The following is a 22,680-nucleotide window of genomic DNA, read 5'->3' on the forward strand; positions in this document are numbered from 1 at the left end:
AAATTCCTGCCCACTCCCCGTGGGACACCCAGCAGACCGTAAAGCAGAGTGGCAGATTGTGGGAATGACGGTGTCCGAGGTCTTCATCGGATCCATGGAGTATAAGTATGAGTCCATCAATCTGACATATATAGATGGGAGGGAATTGTTGTGCAAAAGTAAGGGGGAAGAGTTATGACTTGTTGTCTGTCGTTCTATGCTCTTTACGAGAGAATCCCTGGTTCCCAGGCACTAGCTGAGGTTACTGATGAAGAGATAAATTCCTGTTTCCAGGCATTAGCTTAGGTTACGGATGATGAGATGAATCCCTGTTTTTAGGCATTATCTTAGGTTACGGAAGGTGGCACCTTGTTGAATATTATAGAAAAAATTAAAAGATTTAAGAAAAAAAGAAGAAAAGTGTATCCTATGCTACAGTGTAGAAGGGGGGGCAGACCCCTGAGTGGCATTTTAAGAGATGAATCCCCTGTGAGTAAAAGCAGGAAGACAGCTGTGGGGTATTTATGTTGGGGTATTTTGGTCATTGTGGTGGTTTGAAAGTGCACTCATATGTTTTGCATGCATAGTAGTTGATAACGTCAGAAGAAGGTTGTGAATAGGACATATCACATTGGCTGGAAGTTGTCGGCCCACAGTGGGGCACGGAGATGTTGGTGGAGAGAAGAGGAAAAGGTTTCTTTGTAGTGGCGTAAGGTGATGGTTGAAGAGTGAAGGCACGGCGAGCACAAGAGTTTGAAAACAAAATATTGTAGTACCATTGGGTAAGGATCAGGGACCATTCAGAGGTTTCGATTGTCATTAAAGGGGGAGGTTCTAGTGTGGGCGCCTTGTCGTCTGCACCCTTGTTGATGTGGTGAAGCCGGAGAGGCTGGTGGAAAAGATCGGACGTTGTTGTATTTTGGAAGAGTTGATTTATTGTTGACAAGAACTGTAAAACAAAGATTGGCATTGTTTGAAACATAGAAAAAATCCTGCTTTGAGCTCAAGTAAGTATCGGCAGTCAGAAGGTGATGTGCTATCATGGGGGACACTCCCCTCAAACATTTGTGCAAGTCCCTTCCGTGATATATATGCATACGATATGCAAGGCTTATTTTTAAAGCTATGGCACTCAGCAACTCCCCCATCTTCTATAACTGTTATACTATCTCCTATCCTCCCTCTCAGACGAAGCCTGGAAGAAAAAAGCTTAAAAAAGACATCCTGACCACTAACCCTGGCCTACCCATCACAGACACCTATGTCAGTGCAACTTACAGGCAGGTCTTTACTGACATCATCTTTTCTGTCCCCTCCCCAGATCTATGGATTCCTCATCTCATCTCCACTGTCTCTCCTCTCACATCCTCTCCCATTAATGGTGGCACCAAATGGGAAGTTCTCTTGGTGGGCATTGCATCATACAGGTGTATAATTAATGTCTATCACACTGACACTATCTTGTTTCAGGGGCCTCAACTCAACCGCCTTCTCTTTGACTGGAACTTGCCGTTCCTCATTAACTTCCTTCCCACATCTGTTACTACCTCTTCCACGCTCTATCTCCCCGCCCTCTGAGGGGTGTACCATGCCCTTGTACCCCTCTGCGTAGAACCTTCAAAGGTGGAGACCTCTTGCATCTAGCCACGCTTAATGTGCATTCTGCCATCAAACACTCTACTGACATCTGCCTCCTTCTTGAAGACATTGACCTCGATATCCTTGCTCTTACTGAGATGTGGTTCAATGCTTGCTCAGACACTGCTTTTGACTCCTTTCTCCCTGATCGCTATGAGATCATTTCCATGCCTTGCCCTAACCATTCTGGCGGTGGGGTTGCTCTGATTTTCACTGAGTGGGGCCCTTCCTCCCTCATACCCACCCAGCCCTATTCTTACTTCGAGAGGCTGGTTTGCAAGATGGTCATCTCTGCCACCCCCTCTCTGACCGTTGCCACTATCTACAGTCCACCTGACTCTACCACCCTGTTCCTCTCTGAATAGGCCAATTGTGCCTCCTCTGTCCTCACAACCACCTCAGAACTCCTTCTCATGGGCGTTTCAACATCCACCTGGACCCCTCAATCACAGCATCCATTCTCTTCCGTGACCTTTGAAGCTTGCTCTCCCTCTCCATTCTCCCCACTGGTCACCCCTCTCTCCTGGTCAGACCACTCTCTCCTCTCCTCTCACCTGGGTCCTCTTGGCCCTCTGACCGCACCTCCCCAAGCCTGGCCAACCTCTTTCACGAACATCCGTCCGATGAAACGAGTGTCAGCTGCTGCCTTCGCATCCACCTTCATCCCTCTTCTCCCCATCAATGACTCTACCTCCGACTCTGCTCTCAGCAACCTTCATCTTTCCATTACTAAGACTCTGGACATTCTTGCTCCAGTCATGAGGATCCGCCTGAAACCTGCCTCTAAGCATAACACCTGGTATGACTCTGAAATTGCAGCTCTGAATTGAATGTATAATGCTGTGGAATGGAAGTGGCAGACCTCAGGCTCACCCTCTGACAGACTGGCCTGTCGCCTACACCAAAGGCAATACAGACTTTCCATCCGCACCAAGAAAAGTGCCCAGATTCAGGCGCGTGTCTGTGGTGCATCCAAAAATATGGCAGAACTCTTTAAAATCTGCAGGGAATTATCCAACCCCTCCACAGTTTCCACATCACCTCTTCCGTCCCAGGCCCTCTGCAATGCATTGGCCATATACTTCACTACAAGACTCAGGACATCCTGAGCACCCTTGCGTCCCACTTCCCTTCCACTCCTCCCACCCCCTGCCTCCTATGGCCTCCCACCCTTCTTCTGCCTCTCTATCCTCCTTCTCCCCTATCACACCTGATGAGGTCACCAGAATTGTCTGCTCCATGAAGGTCTCCTCCAAACAGATTTCATCTAGAACCATTTAGGACAACATTGGCTCTCTCACCCCTGCACTTGCTGATTTCTGCTACATTCTTTCCCTACTGAATCTTTCCACTCCTCCCTCAAGCACTCCCTTGTGCACCCTCTCCTGAAAAAACCTTCAGCAGACCCCACTTGTCCAGCCAACTACCACCTTATATCAATCACTCCCTTCCTTGGGAAACTCCTGGAGAATTTGGCCTAACCCCAACTTATCCAGCACACTGAACTTGTTGGCTGCCTCCATGACCATCAATCTGGATTCCGAGCATCCAGAGGCATGGAAACTGCTCTTCTGAACACCCACGAAGGACTGCTCGCATCTATTGACTCCAACTCTCCAGCTGTTCTCATTCTACTTGATCTCAACCACTCCATCCTCATAAAATGGTTTCATGATACCCAGGGTATCTCGGAGTGGGCACTGGACTGGCTGACCTACTTCCTCAGTGACCGTCTGTCCCAGGTTATTCTGGGCTCTTTCTCCTCCTCCACCTTTATCTCCACCTGTGGTGTGCACAAGGGCGCCAACCTCTCTCCCTGGCTCTTTAACACTTATCTTGCTTCACTGGCACACTAATGTTCACCTTCTGCCCTAACTTCCAGTGTTACATACATGACACACAACTCTTCTTCAAACTTCCTTCTGACCCTCTACTTACTTCTTCCATCATTTCCCGACTGCCTATCTGCCAACCGGTCCTGGTGCACTTCCAATGATCTCTACCTCAACGCCAGCAAGATGGAGATCCTTCCTATTGGGTACCTGCTCCCTCTTGCTTCCCCTCACTCTGGCCATCCTCTATGGGCTCTACCCCTACTCCTTCATCTGAAGCCAGAATCCTTGGAGTCATCTTCGACTCCTCTCTTTCTTTACTTCCTCCCTCACATTCAGGATCTTGCCAAGAAGTCTCACTTTCAACTGTACCCCCTCAAAGGAATTCTCCCTTTCCTCATTTTCCCTCAGAAGCTCAATGTCACTACAGCTCTGGTTCTCTCCATACTAGACTTCTGCAATAGCCTATTCCTTAATCTACCCTCTTCTTCTCTAGGACCCCTCAAGATAATCTAGAATAGGGCAGCAAGACTTATCCTTGTCATCAAGCCCTGGGGCCGCTTCTCTCCAGCCCTAAAAACTCTCCACTGGCTTGCTGCAAGGGTCAAATTCAAATCCCTCTGCATCATCCATTAGGCTGTCCGGGGCCAGGGACCATGCTATCTACATCTTGCTCTCACTAAGTACTCTCCCTCCAGATCTTTACACTCCTCTGGCACCAACACTCTGTGTGTCAAGCGGTTTGCTAAACAGAGAGCTGGCGGTTGATCTCTTTCCTCAGCAGGCTCCCTTCTATGGAAAAGCCTCCCCCTTCGTTTTCATCTTGAGCCGGATCTTCTCAAATTCTGAAAGCTTCTCAAGACTTTCCTTTTCACCTCCTCCTTCCTTTCCTCCCTCCTCTGCTAATCCCACAGTTGCTGAGATTGGTGACCAGGGCCCTTATGTGTCCTTCTGGGCCCTGGCCTCCCACACACAATCGCCTTCAACCTCCAGCCTCTCCCAGCACTAGATTTGTCACCCATTAGCCTATGCCACCACTGACTTGCACTTACTTATTTATTTGCAGCGGACCACTACCTAGCACCTCCTCCACTTGTCACTCACAGCTGTTCGCTCCCTACCACGTCCCTCCTGGCACACCCAGTACACCCCTGACCCCATTTCCCTCATCCCTCTCTTCTCTCTTCACTTCCACATTCTGAATGCTCATAAGGCCTAGTAGGTCCGCCTCTTTCTTTCCTTCATTGTTTCAATTGATTTTCATTCCCATGTTCACTTCCTGTTGCCCTGTGGGCACTTTGAAATACAATTTACTTGTTGTATAGGTGCCTTAGGAAAGCACAATAAATAAAGTACAGCACGTAATGGACTTGCAATACAGTGGGAAAAATGGCAAGGCCATGTCCCCGGGAAGGAACTCTTTTGAAATCTGTGCTGCAACACATGGCCACATATTTGCATGCTGCATGCAAAGGGGAGAAATTGAGCAACAGATTACCAGTATTGGAGCTATGGAAGATGTTTGAGGACAATGAGGCGGACCCACCCATGAGAGAGTGGATTCTTAACCAGCATGATGTGGGGGGCAAAGTGCCCATGGCTCCTCCTCCTCCTCCTCCTCCTCCTCCTCCTCCTCAGACAACTGACACACCGACAGGAGGATAGGGATGTTACCGGTTGAAAGAATTAAAAGCAGTGGCAGGTTACACTAATCTCGTGTATACACCTCCTGCGTAGAGTAGTGAAGACACACTTGGTGACGCTAAGCTAAAAAATAGGAACCATGACTGACGAGCGCAAAGAGCACAGTGAGCTTCAGGGGAAGTTGATGGAGGGTGAGGAAACGACTCAGACACGTAAGGGGGATGACGAAACAGCAGGAAAATATTGCTTACATTAGACAGAAGGGGTACAGCAGAGCCCGGAGACCCAGAAGGGGAAGCCAAGAATTGAAGGGAAAATGAGGAAGAGGATGAATAGAAGAGGGGGAAAGAGAATGGATAGAAATAATAGAGGAAGTGAGGAGAAGAGATAGAGAGGAGAAGAAGGAACAGGAACAGATGAGGAGATAATTAAAAAAGTAGAGATGGAGAAAGAAAGAGAAGAAAAGGAGAGGAAGAAAAGGCAGAAGTAAGGCTGAAGAGGAGAAAGAGAGACCAGTGCAATTGAGAAAGCAGAAGAAGAAAACAGAGATTGAGAGAATTATCAAAGAACGGCATCGCAGAGACAAGGTGAAAAGGGATAAAAGGCAAGAGTGGGAAAGAGAAGAAAGTAGGGAGAGACGCCTCACGGAAGTGGAAGACATAATGAGGGTATAATGAGGGTTCCCAGACTTTTGGACGAAGGCGGGGAAGCGGGGAAGCGGGAATACAGTGGTGGATTGGGACATTATATCAAAGCAGGAGGAATAATGCTGTGGCCTTTGAGAAAAGCAGAAGCACAGCGGTATCTCAGCCGAGAGAGGGAAGCGACTCATTGGGTAGAGCGATGAGGGGACGCCCGAGAGAAAATATACTTAAACAACTGAGCTTTGAGGACGAAGGGGCCAAAGAGAGTGATGAAATTTTAGGGTCAATGGGCTCAAAGAAAGTGATAACATTTTAGGGACAATGGGCTCAAACTGGGAACCAGGGGAAAGCGAGGATGAAGAAGGGAGGAGGAGTTTGAGCTGCCCCTCTAAGGGAGAAAGCCTAGAGCAGGAGACACAATGGGATGCAGAAGAGGAGATGGAAAGAGAGAAGCTAGAACCTGAAGGGTACATCAAACGCTCAAAAGGCTGATCGCATAGTGCAGACAAGGTTACCCCTTATGCTCAGAAGTTGAAAGCATTACCGGGTCAGAAGAGAGTTAGCATGACGAAAGCATTTACAATAACTAAAGACATAAGGAAACTGAGAAAAATGTGGGACTGACACAATTTCTGCTGTTAGAAAAGGGTGGAGGACGGCCATAATAGATACCATGACAGCAAATGGACAAGGATAATCTAAGATGTAAGTTGCATCATTGACTGCAGAGCTGCAAAAATTGGCGACATGAAGAGTTTGCTCTTTGCCATTCTTGGGGAGATAGCTGATAACGTTTTGAATCAAGCAGGGTGTCCTTGGGTGATGGTAAAAAACACTGTGCATGACGTAGCACCTTTCAACAACTGTAGGGAGGATGTATGGCAGGCCCTTAGAACAAAATGCCCAGACACATCCAGCATAAGCATGATTATGGCATGCAAAATGCTTAAGGATGAAGACCCAATTCATTATATTCAAGAGATCCAAGAACACTGGCGTCTTGAGACTCGTCAACCGTGGGACAAAACTGTTTTACCACCTACTAAGCCTGGGACTACCAGAGCAAGTACAGAAGCAATTGTAGAATTTAGTGGGGATGGGGACGAAGACACGGTTGGAAATTCAGTTGACTATAGTACATTATTCTCGGTTAATGCAAGAGAACGCGAGAAAGAAACACGAGGAAAGGAAACAAGAAGAAGCAAATTTAGTTCAAAAAAAGTTAGCAAAGTATTCAATGAAAGGGGCAATGTTGACAAACAGAGAGGGAGTGGTCACACATAATACACAGTACCAGCAGCAAATGGCAGGGGAAGGTTTCGCAGGAAGAGGGGATGCTAACTATTGGCCACAGGGAAGATGAGCGGGCCAGTGGGATAGGAGCAGGATACCACACGCAGCAAGGAGGGGAAGGATTAACCGGGAACAGCCCAGGGCCATGGAACACCCACCAGAATGTTGGACATGCAGGAAGATTAGCCATGTACCCTTTTACAGGACAAGGATGAGTTTATACCCACAATAGGACAGCCCACAGAGTGACTTGATGGGTGGGGGTAATGATAGGTGACAAGACTTTCACCTTTCTTGTAGATACGGGAGCCACCAGATAATATTTTCAGGGAGGGTAGATGTTCCATGCCTGGCATTGCCATGAATGCTGAAGGTTTTTCTGGGGCCACAGATTTAGTTCTGTTCACTGACGAATTGCCAATCTCATTTAGAGTACATGATCTTACCATGCCACTGTTATATCACATACGTAAAGAGGTAGGCATGCCCATAACCTCACATTCCATGGGCTTAATATATGTAAGACAACAACATAGGGGTGGAATGAAGGTAAAGATTAACCAAATATGTTTTATTTCATTTTTAGAGTTTTTATGGCCGAATTCAGCTGGCTTTGGCACAAGAGAATAAAAAAGTTGTAAACATCCTACACATTTCAACACTAAACAAAAATGATATAAAGTGCAGTGTGCAAAGAGGTGCAAATAGTGTGTCCCCCAAAATTGAGGGAGCAATGGGGAGAGTAATGTTTTAAAGTGCATAAATAACCATCACCTCCTGATCAATCAGGATGAAAGAAGGCTCCAAATTGATTTGCAATCTAGAACAGATTATAAATGAAATCCAAGAAATCAAGAAGTTGAAATGAATAGCATCTGTCTAATAGTGCAAAACGTCATGAGTCATCTACTAGGTGAGACAATCTAAGATGGAGAAGTTGTCTTTGAAAGTAAACAAAAAGTTTAGCTCTAAAGGCAGGTATCACAATATTCCTTTGTTATTAGTTTCAACAATATCCCAGTGGTGTGGTGGGATTGTTTTCTTCGGGATATACTACTGCTATCTGCAAACATAGACTGAAGAGCTACTGGTGAAGAATAATGTGTTATATTAACAACAGAGTAATTTCTGAGACAATATATTTGGGGATATAAAAAGGCAATGACACACTTACCTGAAATTAATTGAGGCGCGCGGCTTGAAAATGGCCCAAATTCAGATCACCAAACATACCTAGTGACCAAAAAATGCAGAAATGAAACATGAGTTGTCCTTCTGCCTTAAGGTCCATCTGTACCTACTGGTATACCAAAGGTCAAGGAGACCATATTCACAGTGTATCTAGATGAAAAGATTAACATGGATTTGGAATGTAATGAAATGATCTTGAGCAGGATAGCAATGGGGTGAGAGTGGTTCAAACGGCAATCATGTGGGCCTTACCGCCAATAAGGAAGACAATGTCATGAGAGACTGTCAATAAAGGGAGGCGCAGCTCCAAAATAGCCTGCATGAGGCTCGTGCTGTGGAGAAGAGACATGTGCTGGAGTTCCAATAAAGTGAAAATAGGACGCAGATTATGAAAAACTGCATCCAAATACTGTGAGGGAGATGCAGCAGTTCTTAGGTCTTTGCAATGATTGCATGGCCTGGTTGTTCGAATACAGCACATACACTGCACCCCTTTTGAACGGACTTAAGGAGGCTCAAAGGGGTGCCATCAAACTAATCTGTACAGGTGAAATGACAGAAGCATTTGATGAATTGAAAAGGGCAATATGCACAGCCCCAGGTTTCGGAATCCCTGATTACAGTGCAGAATTTTACTTATTTTTGCCCTTGAATGGAGTAGTAATGGCAAAAGCAGTACTCACACAGAAAACTACTTTGGAGCACAAACTGATAGCCTACTACAGTGGGCTTCTGGATCCAGTGATAAGAGGCAATTATCCTTGTGAACATGCATTGGCTGCAGCTACCTTTGCAATTGAGAGATCGACAAGTATCATCATGGGCTGTAGTACAACGCTCTATGTGGAGCATGCCCTTTTTGCCATTCTTGAGAAGCCCAAAAGAACACTGACCACAAAGAGAGCATTGAGCTATGAGGTGATCATCTCAAACCCAGCAATAAAAGTAGTGAGATTCAGAGTTGTGAATCCAGCAACATTTATTGCAGAGCCAGTAGCGGAGGGAGGCTATGTACACAAGTGCACTAAATACACAGAACACTATGACGACACCCCATGGGTTAGGGAAAATACCCTCGGAGGAGGGGGTAATACCCTTTATTGATGGGTCCTCAACGATTGACCAGACATCAGGGGAATGACATACTGGAATGGCAGTGATAAAATTGAGACAGAATGGGACATTTGGTGAGGACAAGGAGATAACAGTGTACGCGGATTCTGCATACCTGAGGTCTACAGTGCATGCAAGACTGTCACGATGGAAGAGGCAGGGTTTCTGACGTGCTGACAGCATGCCATTGCAGCATGCGCCCCTATTGAACAGACTCATAGAGGCAGTACAACTCTCATCAACCATCACTGTGGTGAAATGCCAAGCCCACACAAAGGGGGATGATGTAGTTTCCCGTGACAACGAAGCCACAGACACAGAAGCAAAAAATGCAGTGTACTTTCCAGAGATAAATTAATTCAATACCCCTTCCAATAGACATACATGAGCGCATAACATGGTCATTCAAGATGGCTTTAACTCATTGCGCATTACCTAAATAATGGAATTACAGGGTTGAGCACCAGTTGAAGAAAAGGAATTGTGGATAAGGAGGGGGTGTTCAGTATCCTCCATGGATGTGATGTGGTGACAAGAGAGCACCAGAAAACTGGTCATGCCCATCGCATTACTCCAGACAGCCTTAATGCAGCTTCATTACCCGACCCACACAAGTAAAGAGAGTGTGACGCCGCAGATAGCAGAAGTTCTGTCCCAACTTGGCGGAGCATGTTGCTGTCTTCATGTGTAACTGCATTGTTTGCCAATATTTCATAGCAGGACACTCGTTCCGAGTAGTGAGAGCAGCAATACCCCAGCCCAATGTACCCTTCCAACATTTACAGATTGATTATGTGGACATGGTCCAGAATTGCAACTGCTACGGGTATATGCTAGTGGTCATATGCCAATTTTCTTGATGGCTTGAAGCTGGTCCATACCCACCCCGATGCCACTTGTGCAACAAGATTCCTCCTCAGAGAGGCATTCCTGCGATGGTGGGTGTGCAAGGTCCTCTTGTACGACAATGGACCGCACTTCATAAATGAATTGTTCAAGCATATCACAATCCTATTGGCTATTAAGCACAGGTTTTCCTGTGCGTATCACCCACAGGTGAACCGGATCTGTGAACGCCTCAAAGGCCTGCTGCAACAGAAAATTGCAAAAGTGAAAATTACTCTGAAAAAGGGATGGCTTCACTGCCTACCCCTAGCCCTGTTGGCATTGCGCAATCAGTCTGCCTCCGACCACCATTTAACTCCCCATGAGGTGGTGACACGACGAATGTGCCTCCCACTTGCTCCTCCCACGAGAGGGCTGACAGATGCCCAGAATGCTGCTACTGTTTTTGGTTATGAAATGAATATCTCGCTTCGATGATGGCTAGTGCTTCTTTTATCTCTCAACAGCTAAAGGCTTGGTAGAGGAGGTAAAAGAAGAATGATAAAGACGGCATATCAGTAGAACCACAAGAACTGCTCAAAGCCCCACCCATATACCCGGGGGATCTGGTCCTATTATGAAGCTTTAACAGAAACTGGCACAAGCCCTGATTTGATGGACCATTTACTCTGCAGCAAGACACTGATAAAGCTGTAAAGTTGATAGGGAAGAAAGCTTGGAATTACCTCAGAGATGTGAAGTCCTGCAGAGGTGAGACTCCCCCATGCCCAAGACGCAGACGGTGCGGCGCAAGAAGAAAAAGAGCGACAGATTCAGACACAACCAAGGACCAGGACTAGACAGGAACATACAGCAAACTAGTTTAGGCACACTGTTCTTTCTTACACTAGGCAACCAACGTACCTGCATGAACAGACCTTTACAAGTATTTTGTATCTGCACAATACAACAGAAAAACATTTTTTGAAATTACAGGGACGCAGATTCAATGGTGCCAGCAAAAGTATTGGTTTGTGCTTTCCTTATCTACGTTGCAAACAGCAATTCGATACTAAAAAGAAGAGAAGTGCCTATTATTGGCTTACTTAGTAACTCTAAAGTTCAATTCATTTAAAGAGACTCATTGCTGCCATATTAGTACAGGTTTTCCACAGGAGAGGTTGAGCATTTATAACAATTATATAACAATAATGATACCAAAGGTTGTGAATGTTGGTAAGAATCAGTTCCAAGCTCATGGACAACAGAAAGAGCATACATACATACAACGCATGCACACTGCTGTGAGAGCTATTCTATAGATATTTTTTGCATTCTGCTGTCTCTCTGGGCCTCATCACGACTTGGGCGGTAACGCTGGCACTATTAGCGCCGGTGCTATCTGCCCTACCGCCGAACTCCCCGGCGCTAATAGCGCCGGATCACGAGTTCGGCAGTAATGTTAATTCCCATTCCCCATTGAGCCCATTCGGGAATGCCCCATTCCCCATTGGGCTCAATGGGAAAATTTCGCTAATACCACCGGCGGATTTCCCGCCGGCGGTATGAGCGCGAATTTTCGTTGGATTTCCCCCCAGCTCAGAGCTGGGGCGAAATCCGTCGAAGTCCTGATTTGGCGGACCCTTAAATCCGGCGGTAATAGCGCTACGGCCGGATTTAAGGGTTACTGCCAAAGTCGTGATGAGGCCCTATCTCTTTACCCTCTTGGCGCTGCACAGAGCTGCATTATACTACACACACTCAAGCATATGCCAACACAACACCCGTTCCATTGGCAACTGCAGCTGTAACTGAGCTGGTCACCAGTGCTGCCCAAAAAGTAAAAAGGCTTAAGTGAAGTGCTAACACCAATTTTGAACATTTGAATGCTTACATGACCAATTCGCCCCACATCACCAATAACATGTGGTACCAGCACATGATCATGGTGGGAAGAAATACCTCAAGTGAGAGCTGCCACATGTGCTCTCATATTCCCTACTCCATGAGCACCTCCAGGACCTTTGTAATAAATTCAAGCAGCCAGAGCACAATGCCTCATGCACTTAGCGCTATGCACCACAGGGGGCCAGTTTCAAGGTAAATGGGCAACACTGCGGTGGATGTCACAAAAGACGTTTGCCTATGAGGGCAGCTACAGAAAGACTCAAGCAATGATAGAAGACTATTGGAGCTTGGATAAAATGATACAATACATACTGAATGACCCAAACAGAGGGGAAGCTAGAATAGTGAAACAGACGGAGTTACAGTGCCTGAAAACAGGGAAGAAATAAGTAGGGGGAATGCCAGAATGCTGGAAAAGACCACAACTGTTGGTGTTTGGACAAGTATTCAAAGGAGAAGAATGGATAGAAGGGATGATGGGGTGCATAGCACACACACTCCTGACGGTCCCAGTGGAAGTGGTACAGATGGCGAACTATGAATGTCTCAAGGAATGGGCGGCGAGCGCTAGACTGCTCATGTCGATCGAAAATGAAGCAGGCCGTCTACCAATAATACCACTTGAGACTGCCTCACTGTGTTCCCAGAATGAAGGTCCAGTAAATGTTGGAGTGAACAGAGATGTAAACAAACATTGAAAATACCTGGTATGAAGGTCGGCATAGCAGTACTAATGGACCACTATTGGGCCTGTGGTTCCAAGGTGTACATGTAACTACCACCAAACTGGGGAGGGATAAGTTCTCTAGTGCAGCTGAATACACTGCCCTTGGTAGTGTCCCAAAAATACATAAAAATAGATGGATTCCACAAGATGGATATACACCAGAGAAAAGAAGATCAGTGGAGTTGAACAGAGTGAAGAGACGAACAAACATAAACTCTTGAAGTGCTGCAGTCACTCTTGAAGCAGAATTCCCTTTTTCCTCCAGGCACAACATTCTTTTTCCCCCAGATCCCTGCAACTGGGTGGGATGATGGGTGTGGTGCAAACCAGATGGAGATTGCTACTCTATGACCTGGAGTGTGGACGAACATGTGAAGTACCATGGTGGCCTGAGTGAGTGGGGAAAGTTTGGACTCCGAAGTCATGCATCAGTAGGGAGGACCTGTGGTCGATGTCTAGACCAGAGGGGGGGATTAAAGAGGGACAGATGAATGTTGCCCGCATCGCTCCAGTCCCTCCCACATACCATTACAGAAATGAAAGGTGTACATCGTTCCTGGCCATCCCCATCAACACTGTACAGCAGATGCGAGAAATGTTATTCACTCAGACAACCGTACAAACCCTATCCTGATAATGTCATAGAGGAAGTAAACTTGCAGACGATGGAGCAATTAGACTGACTCTGACCGTGCAGAGAGCCGATGATGGCATGACCAAGACCAAGACATAGATGTGTTAGACATGAAGCACATATGCATCCCTGCACAAAGCTACAATGACACTTAGATTAAACTGACTCGCTGATTTAGCAGAAAAATGAAGACCAGACTGTTCATGCAGCCAGTGTACATATGTTAGCCAGGGCCATCAAGGGAGGGATAGTTTCACATCAGCACTTTCAGGTGCAGACAAAGGCAGAGACAAGAAACAATCTTTTTAGATTAGGAGAGACACAAATGTTACAGAGATGCACCAAATCAGAATGAATGTGGCTGAAAGCCAGCTTGAATGAGCCCCTAGAGGACAGGGAAGGTATAACACATGCATGTACAAATGCTAAAAATATGTGTAAATGTTGAGCAGGACAATCAAGCCAGTGCTCTCTACACACATGATCTGAGACTAGAGGACAAAGCCTATTCAGTCGAGCCAGACCGAAACCTTAGTTTCCTTCCAGTTTAGGACAGATGACACAAAGTAGTATCAGGTTGAAAGCTGGATATACTAAGCCCAGGGCCCAGAGGATCAGAGATGGTAACATCATTGGTACAGGCAGCACCTTTGGAGCTGTCCTCGTCACCTTGAATTGTTGCTCATCGGCTGGTAACCATCCAAGGTACCAAGGCTGAGAAGACCCTCACTGGCCTATCCTTACTCACCTCCTGCGCCAGTGCCCTAACCAATTATAATTCACTAACCTGGCATTTCATTAATTGCAACATTTAGGTGGTTGTAGGTGGAGCCACCAGATAAAGTATAACCAATCAAACCACTAACTCAGTATAGATTCTACGTTTAGTTTGGCCCACTAACCCACTAAACAACCCCAGCCTGCCTTAGGTTTTTTTAGAATAACGTGTCACTTCTGACGTCACAACCTGTCAAAACCCGACGACAAGCCTGAAACGGCTGAGAGAGCATTGGAAGTCATGAGATGTCCATGTATGTGCCTGTTTGTGAGATATATTAATAAACAGTGGCTGCGAACTCTCAAGTGGTTAATAACCACTGAACAGGTTATCAGGCCTTGTTCTGTCGAGAGAGGGGCGCCCGCTACCTTTGCAAACTAAATTTCAAGGAACCTGGGATTGGTAACCTTAGGTCTCCTGGGGGCAACCAGACGTGGTCTCCCTCTCACTGTGCTTAGAGAGGCATCAGCTTCACCTCACTGATGATCCCCAACAAGGGTGAAACACGTGTATGGGGTTGCTGGTGGTACTCTCGTTCAGGTTGGAATTGCCATTGCATTTCGGTGCTGGACTGCCCCTGGGCAGGACAAAGACTGATATGCAAATGGATATTTCCCATCTGTGAAAGGCACAGTGAGTAAAAGCAGTGGCTGCGAACTCTCAAGTGGTTAATAACCACTGAACAGGTTATCAGGCCTTGTTCTGTCGAGAGAGGGGCGCCCGCTACCTTTGCAAACTAAATTTCAAGGAACCTGGGATTGGTAACCCTAGGTCTCCTGGGGGCAACCAGACGTGGTCTCCCTCTCACTGTGCTTAGAGAGGCATCAGCTTCACCTCACTGATGATCCCCAACAAGGGTGAAACACGTGTATGGGGTTGCTGGTGGTACTCTTGTTCAGGTTGGAATTGCCATTGCATTTCGGTGCTGGACTGCCCCTGGGCAGGACAAAGACTGATATGCAAATGGATATTTCCCATCTGTGAAAGGCACAGTGAGTAAAAGCAGTGGCTGCGAACTCTCAAGTGGTTAATAACCACTGAACAGGTTATCAGGCCTTGTTCTGTCGAGAGAGGGGCGCCCGCTACCTTTGTAAACTAAATTTCAAGGAACCTGGGATTGGTAACCCTAGGTCTCCTGGGGGCAACCAGACGTGGTCTCCCTCTCACTGTGCTTAGAGAGGCATCAGCTTCACCTCACTGATGATCCCCAACAAGGGTGAAACACGTGTATGGGGTTGCTGGTGGTACTCTCGTTCACGTTGGAATTGCCATTGCATTTCGGTGCTGGACTGCCCCTGGGCAGGACAAAGACTGATATGCAAATGGATATTTCCCATTTGTGAAAGGCACAGTGAGTAAAAGCAGTGGCTGCGAACTCTCAAGTGGTTAATAACCACTGAACAGGTTATCAGGCCTTGTTCTGTTGAGAGAGGGGCGCCCGCTACCTTTGCAAACTAAATTTCAAGGAACCTGGGATTGGTAACCCTAGGTCTCCTGGGGGCAACCAGACGTGGTCTCCCTCTCACTGATGCTTAGAGAGGCATCAGCTTCACCTCACTGATGATCCCCAACAAGGGTGAAACACGTGTATGGGGTTGCTGGTGGTACTCTCGTTCAGGTTGGAATTGCCATTGCATTTCGGTGCTGGACTGCCCCTGGGCAGGACAAAGACTGATATGCAAATGGATATTTCCCATCTGTGAAAGGCACAGTGAGTAAAAGCAGTGGCTGCGAACTCTCAAGTGGTTAATAACCACTGAACAGGTTATCAGGCCTTGTTCTGTCGAGAGAGGGGCGCCCGCTACCTTTGCAAACTAAATTTCAAGGAACCTGGGATTGGTAACCCTAGGTCTCCTGGGGGCAACCAGACGTGGTCTCCCTCTCACTGTGCTTAGAGAGGCATCAGCTTCACCTCACTGATGATCCCCAACAAGGGTGAAACACGTGTATGGGGTTGCTGGTGGTACTCTCGTTCAGGTTGGAATTGCCATTGCATTTCGGTGCTGGACTGCCCCTGGGCAGGACAAAGACTGATATGCAAATGGATATTTCCCATCTGTGAAAGGCACAGTGAGTAAAAGCAGTGGCTGCGAACTCTCAAGTGGTTAATAACCACTGAACAGGTTATCAGGCCTTGTTCTGTCGAGAGAGGGGCGCCCGCTACCTTTGCAAACTAAATTTCAAGGAACCTGGGATTGGTAACCCTAGGTCTCCTGGGGGCAACCAGACGTGGTCTCCCTCTCACTGTGCTTAGAGAGGCATCAGCTTCACCTCACTGATGATCCCCAACAAGGGTGAAACACGTGTATGGGGTTGCTGGTGGTACTCTCGTTCAGGTTGGAATTGCCATTGCATTTCGGTGCTGGACTGCCCCTGGGCAGGACAAAGACTGATATGCAAATGGATATTTCCCATCTGTGAAAGGCACAGTGAGTAAAAGCAGTGGCTGCGAACTCTCAAGTGGTTAATAACCACTGAACAGGTTATCAGGCCTTGTTCTGTCGAGAGAGGGGCGCCCGCTACCTTTGCAAACTAAATTTCAAGGAACCTGGGATTGGTAACCCTAGGTCTCCTGGGGGCAACCAGACGTGGTCTCCCTCTCACTGTGCTTAGAGAGGCATCAGCTTCACCTCACTGATGATCCCCAACAAGGGTGAAACACGTGTATGGGGTTGCTGGTGGTACTCTCGTTCAGGTTGGAATTGCCATTGCATTTCGGTGCTGGACTGCCCCTGGGCAGGACAAAGACTGATATGCAAATGGATATTTCCCATCTGTGAAAGGCACAGTGAGTAAAAGCAGTGGCTGCGAACTCTCAAGTGGTTAATAACCACTGAACAGGTTATCAGGCCTTGTTCTGTCGAGAGAGGGGCGCCCGCTACCTTTGCAAACTAAATTTCAAGGAACCTGGGATTGGTAACCCTAGGTCTCCTGGGGGCAACCAGACGTGGTCTCCCTCTCACTGTGCTTAGAGAGGCATCAGCTTCACCTCACTGATGATCCCCAACAAGGGTGAAACACGTGTATGGGGTTGCTGGTGGTACTCTCGTTCAGGTTGGAATTGCCATTGCATTTCGGTGCTGGACTGCCCCTGGGCAGGACAAAGACTGATATGCAAATGGATATTTCCCATCTGTGAAAGGCACAGTGAGTAAAAGCAGTGGCTGCGAACTCTCAAGTGGTTAATAACCACTGAACAGGTTATCAGGCCTTGTTCTGTCGAGAGAGGGGCGCCCGCTACCTTTGCAAACTAAATTTCAAGGAACCTGGGATTGGTAACCCTAGGTCTCCTGGGGGCAACCAGACGTGGTCTCCCTCTCACTGTGCTTAGAGAGGCATCAGCTTCACCTCACTGATGATCCCCAACAAGGGTGAAACACGTGTATGGGGTTGCTGGTGGTAGTCTCGTTCAGGTTGGAATTGCCATTGCATTTCGGTGCTGGACTGCCCCTGGGCAGGACAAAGACTGATATGCAAATGGATATTTCCCATCTGTGAAAGGCACAGTGAGTAAAAGCAGTGGCTGCGAACTCTCAAGTGGTTAATAACCACTGAACAGGTTATCAGGCCTTGTTCTGTCGAGAGAGGGGCGCCCGCTACCTTTGCAAACTATCCTTACTCACCTCCTGCACCAGTGCCCTAACCAATTATAATTCACTAACCTGGCATTTCATTAATTGCAACATTTAGGTGGTTGTAGGTGGAGCCACCAGATAAAGTATAACCAATCAAACCACTAACTCAGTATAGATTCTACGTTTAGTTTGGCCCACTAACCCACTAAACAACCCCAGCCTGCCTTAGGTTTTTTTAGAATAACGTGTCACTTCTGACGTCACAACCTGTCAAAACCCGACGACAAGCCTGAAACGGCTGAGAGAGCATTGGAAGTCATGAGATGTCCATGTATGTGCCTGTTTGTGAGATATATTAATAAACAGTGGTTTTGTCACATTTCTGACTTTTTTCCGTTTCTTGGGTGTGGGGGATTTTCTCTGAACTGGACCTCTTGCTTTTATGATGGGGGCTTTCCCACCATTCCACTTCAGAACCCAAACCCCCAGTCCCTTTCTCTCTGCCCTAGTGTGCCTACTATTACACACCATTTGGTGAGCACCTGCCATGTCGGCCTCACCATACAGCACTGAGCCGCGGCCCCCAAATCAGCGAAAAACCTCTCTATCAGTGTCCCGAAATGTTTGGTACTGGTATACATCCAGTGCAATGTGCTAAACCTACCACTCACCCCCAGCACTATCAGCACCTGACCTATCCTGAAACCTAGAGGAGGCTGGGAAAACACAGAGTTCAGGCCTGCCGTCCTCCGGTGCCGAATCTCGGAAGTGGGACAAAGAGGGGGTGCACCGTTTTGCCCCCCCACTCTTTTGGGACCACGTCCAAGATCATTCACCGCTGGGGACTTCTGTCACTGAGCGGCAGCACACGGTGATGATGTCACCTCACCGCTTGCAGTCGGATCCTCCTCAACCTCTCTCTGTGGGCTGGCACAGTGCCTCGGAACAGCGCTGTCCCGACATGTTCCTGTGTCTTGCTGTCAGTCTCTGCAGTTTTCAGGTGTTCTGTACAAAGTCTCATTGTCACCCGCAGGGGAGTTGCTAGGTCTGGAAAAGACCCAGGGCTACGCTGATGTCAGAACTGTTGGGACTGGGGGCTAGCTAGTCTTTTGGCTGTAGCTCCTGAGATTCTATCCGGGGCTACAACCAAAAGATCAGGGGCTATAGCCCTCTTAGCCTCCCCCCCTAGCAACGCCACTGGTCACCCGGCTCCTTTATGTGTATGGTACTTTTAGCAGTTCTAAAAAGATCATTTTAAAGATTGGGTTTTTTAACTATCTAAGTAATTCTCTACAAATGCTCAATATTCACCTTGAACTGGTGCATTTTCGCCATGAGTATTTTTCTGTTCATCTGCATTGATTTGATTTGTTTCAGGTTGGCCTTTTACAATGCCATTGAGCAGTAAAAGCAAATTTCAGCGTCAAGAAATTATTTGCTGGGTAATTGAGACTTAAATGATCTTCCTTTGTAGAATCTGCAAAAGGCTGCATTGTAGTTCGAACAATTAAGATATACTGTGCTTCAACTGTTTCTTTTCTTCAATTATTCTCTGTTCGGAGTCACAATTTGTGGCTGAAGCAGGTGGAAGTGGGTTGAAGAGAACAGGGAAGTGCAGTGTTTACCGAAAATTGTGCCCTGAATTGCCTAAGCCAGAAAAGGCCAGGAGCTGGGATCCATTACTGCGAATTGTGTTCAATGCTCATCCATTATGTAAACACTTGAATCCTGGGAACAAAGGCTCACGAAAGTGCAGCTCTGTCAGGACAATAAAGACTCCCAGTCAGGGGCTAAGGACTTGCAGTAGCAAAGTAAATTATGTGTGCCCGGGGGCCCCTTTTCCCAGAGACACCCAGTGATGATGGATGTCGCTGCATTCATCTCACCTGAACAGTGACAGGGCCTTTGAGAGGGGCAAGCCGAGGAGAGCTTTTCCTTCATTGGCCGGCCTGGACAATTCCTTTCTCTGCCATAATGATGTTATCACAGCCTCTTGCTGCTCACTCTTATTCACTTATCAAGGGACCACAAACAGTTCACATTTTCCTCTCAGCATAAGACATGAAACCCTTCCCACTAAAGACAGCAGAGTTATCCAACACCCACACACATCTTATGGCTTTGGATGACGTGGGAGACGTGAGACATTTTTACAACCCAATTTCCTACATCTTTTCTGCTACTAAACAGACACTGGATACCTTTCTTTCCCGTTTGCTACATCATACGTGCTCTGAGAATATACCACTTGTGTCATGTTGTCTAGAATGGGCTGAAGGCAATGGACTTGTAATTGTATTCTAAAGTTGGACTGTGACGTGGGAATACCATAGACAGTTTAGAGTCAGCTGCAGACAGTGGTCCTAGCCCATTGCTGAAATCGCCAGGATGCAGCCAAGACGCGAAATGTGTCCCTTTTAAATGAGTTCTGTAGCAGCACATGAATGGGCTCCCAAAGGTCACTTGGTCTCAAGAGTCATAGCTGAACACTGTGCAACAGCACTGCATAGCTGCACGTGGGTGCATGGTTAGTATTATGGGAAAGATGCATCAGAATTACAGGGAGCTTTGTCTAGTTACTGCTTATGGATTAGAAGAGCCCGATTAGCGTAAGAACAGCTACCAGAAACAATCGTTGACTCGCTAGACCAAGTGGTGCCATACAAACAAACATTTTGAAATAAACTGTGTCTTTGGAAAGCGATATTGTGACGAAATGCCCGATGCTCTGCAAAAGTACAGGGATGAGTCATTTACTCAGCCCCACACTAAACTAAACCGGCAGTGATCCCAATCATAAAGGTGAAACAGACACCCCCCGAAAGGTATATTCCTTCACCTCTTTTAGGGCAGGCTATTTCTTCAGGAGGGGTGCAAGATGATATCAGTGGCAACCCAAACAACCTAGGTACAAACACTCCAAAATAAAGGAATGTCCCATCAAAGTTCAGTAAAAATATAGGCATTTCATTAACAATGCAAATGCAGCCAACTAATTAAAAACAGTAGCAAAATCACACCCATGTAAAGAAAATGCACAAAATGCAGACTGTTGTAGAATGGAGCTCTGAGTAGATGAGCAGGGGCCTTCAGGCACTTAATTGGCACAATGTCAACGTTCAAAAAAGGCAAAGAAGGGGCACTTAAAAGTCGTTATTGTCCCAAACGTGGACGAGGAGGACAGGGACTCAAATAAATGTATTCCTTGAAGGTGGGGCTTGCGGTTGGATTGCTCAAGATGGTCTGCGGCAACAGATCAAGTCAGTGGGCCTCATTATGGGTTTGGCAGTATTCCATCGCTAAATATGTCAGAATACCACCAGACGGTATTATCGTTACTGCCACTTGGTCCTGTGGGTTTACTACGGGATTACAAGTGGTAGTAAATGGCGTAACTCCCAATTTTTTATGGTATTACCACCGGCGTAGTTACTAGGTGGTAATTATACCAATTTTCAAGGGGAAAGTGGAGGATCTACCTTCGGCGGTACCTCCTCCACTTTAACTCCAGAAATCGAAAAATGGAGGTAACAGAATTACCTCGACTTTTTTCCCACACCACCAAACTCGTACTAAGGGCTAGTGTCTGAATGGCCTGAGATGCAACAAGTGGTTCAAAGTCCGCTTGGAAAGCCAACAGCAGCATCGCTGGTCTTGTGTCGACTCAAACGGTGTCGATCATGGTTGATGTGGCTCAAATATGGATCAAGGCAGTGAAACGGGATTCCAGCGGCCCTTGGACTTCTTGTTTGCTCGGGGTCTAAATCCAGGGTTTCGCGAAAAAGGCGATACCTTTTATTGCACTCCTAATTCAGGGAGCTTGGATGGCAACTACAGGGGATGCTTCACCGCAAGTGAACATGACCAGTTTCCAGTGCAGCTCACACAGAGAGAGCTTGGTCCAGCAGCAGTCACCCCCACTGTTCCCTGTGGGTGGTTAGATGACAAAATGGAATGGACTTCACTTCCAACAGAGGTCCAAAAGAGTATCCTTCTTCTTCTCTTGATAGTCTCCCTCTCTTTTTAAAGACAAAAACGTCACAGGCAATTGCTCCAAAGGAAGCCTGCTGTAAAGGGTCTAACCCAGTTTGTTGAAACAAGTGCCCTTTACTCTATGAGATCACACCCAGAGTGCCTTGCCTTCAGGAGATGGAGGGGACAGGAAGGGAATGAGAGCCCTAATAGAAGTCAAGATGGTGGAACCCCTCTTTTATCCCACCATTCCTCCTGGCTACTCTAACTATGCCCTCCTCATGCCTGATGACTTCAAAAGATGCTCTTATCAGTCCCCATGCCACAATCAGGCATGGATTACATTTAAATATTTGGGTACCACCAGACTGACTAGCACATCAAATGATTGTAAGTGTTAAGTGCACTGCCAGCCGCCCGAGCGGCGTGTTTTATGTCATTCTAAAGTACTATCCGTGGAGAGGAACGTTCGTTTGTGCTCATTTGCCTAATCCTGCATTGCGAGCTGAGAAGGGGCTCTTGCAGGGAAGTGAACGCTGTTTGCTGGAGGCGGGGCTTCCACCCGGCACGTGACCCATCACGTGACTTGCCTCAGTGTTAAGTGCACTGCCAGCCACCCTTGTGGCGTTAAGCCCGGCGGTGACAAGGCCGCTAGCTGTGCTGTTGTGCGGCTGTTGGACGCTGAGGCGTGAGCGTGGTCTTGGTGAGAACGGAACAGCGAGCATATATTCATTCAGTGTATTATAGATTCCAATTGTTCAGTAGTTTTATTTGTGTGGTCCGTGAGCTTAAAGTGAGAAGTCATTTTAGGAGTATTAGATCTTGCAAACTCGTGTTTGCTTTTGGATTGATTGTTCGTTTGTAGGCCTTTCTGTGTGCATATTATTTAAGTTGAGTGGTTGGAATATGCAAGCAAGACTTCCAACA

At 47.0% G+C, this 22,680-nt stretch overlaps 1 protein-coding gene across 1 annotated transcript in view; it reads right to left on the reverse strand.

Annotated features, from left to right (window-relative positions):
* The window catches only part of LOC138516302 (lecithin retinol acyltransferase-like), a 367,954-nt gene that overhangs the window by 131,948 nt on the left and 213,326 nt on the right, over positions 1-22,680 (reverse strand). Inside the window, exon 2 of the mRNA XM_069631314.1 lies at positions 8,205-8,263. Within this exon, the coding sequence (XP_069487415.1) occupies positions 8,246-8,263 (18 nt within the window). The 3' untranslated portion in view covers positions 8,205-8,245. The remainder of the gene's footprint in view (positions 1-8,204; positions 8,264-22,680) is intronic.

This window comes from Ambystoma mexicanum, chromosome 6q, assembly GCF_040938575.1.
Source record: "Ambystoma mexicanum isolate Mex_15411 chromosome 6q, UKY_AmexF1_1, whole genome shotgun sequence".
In the NCBI taxonomy this organism is placed as follows: domain Eukaryota; kingdom Metazoa; phylum Chordata; class Amphibia; order Caudata; family Ambystomatidae; genus Ambystoma; species Ambystoma mexicanum.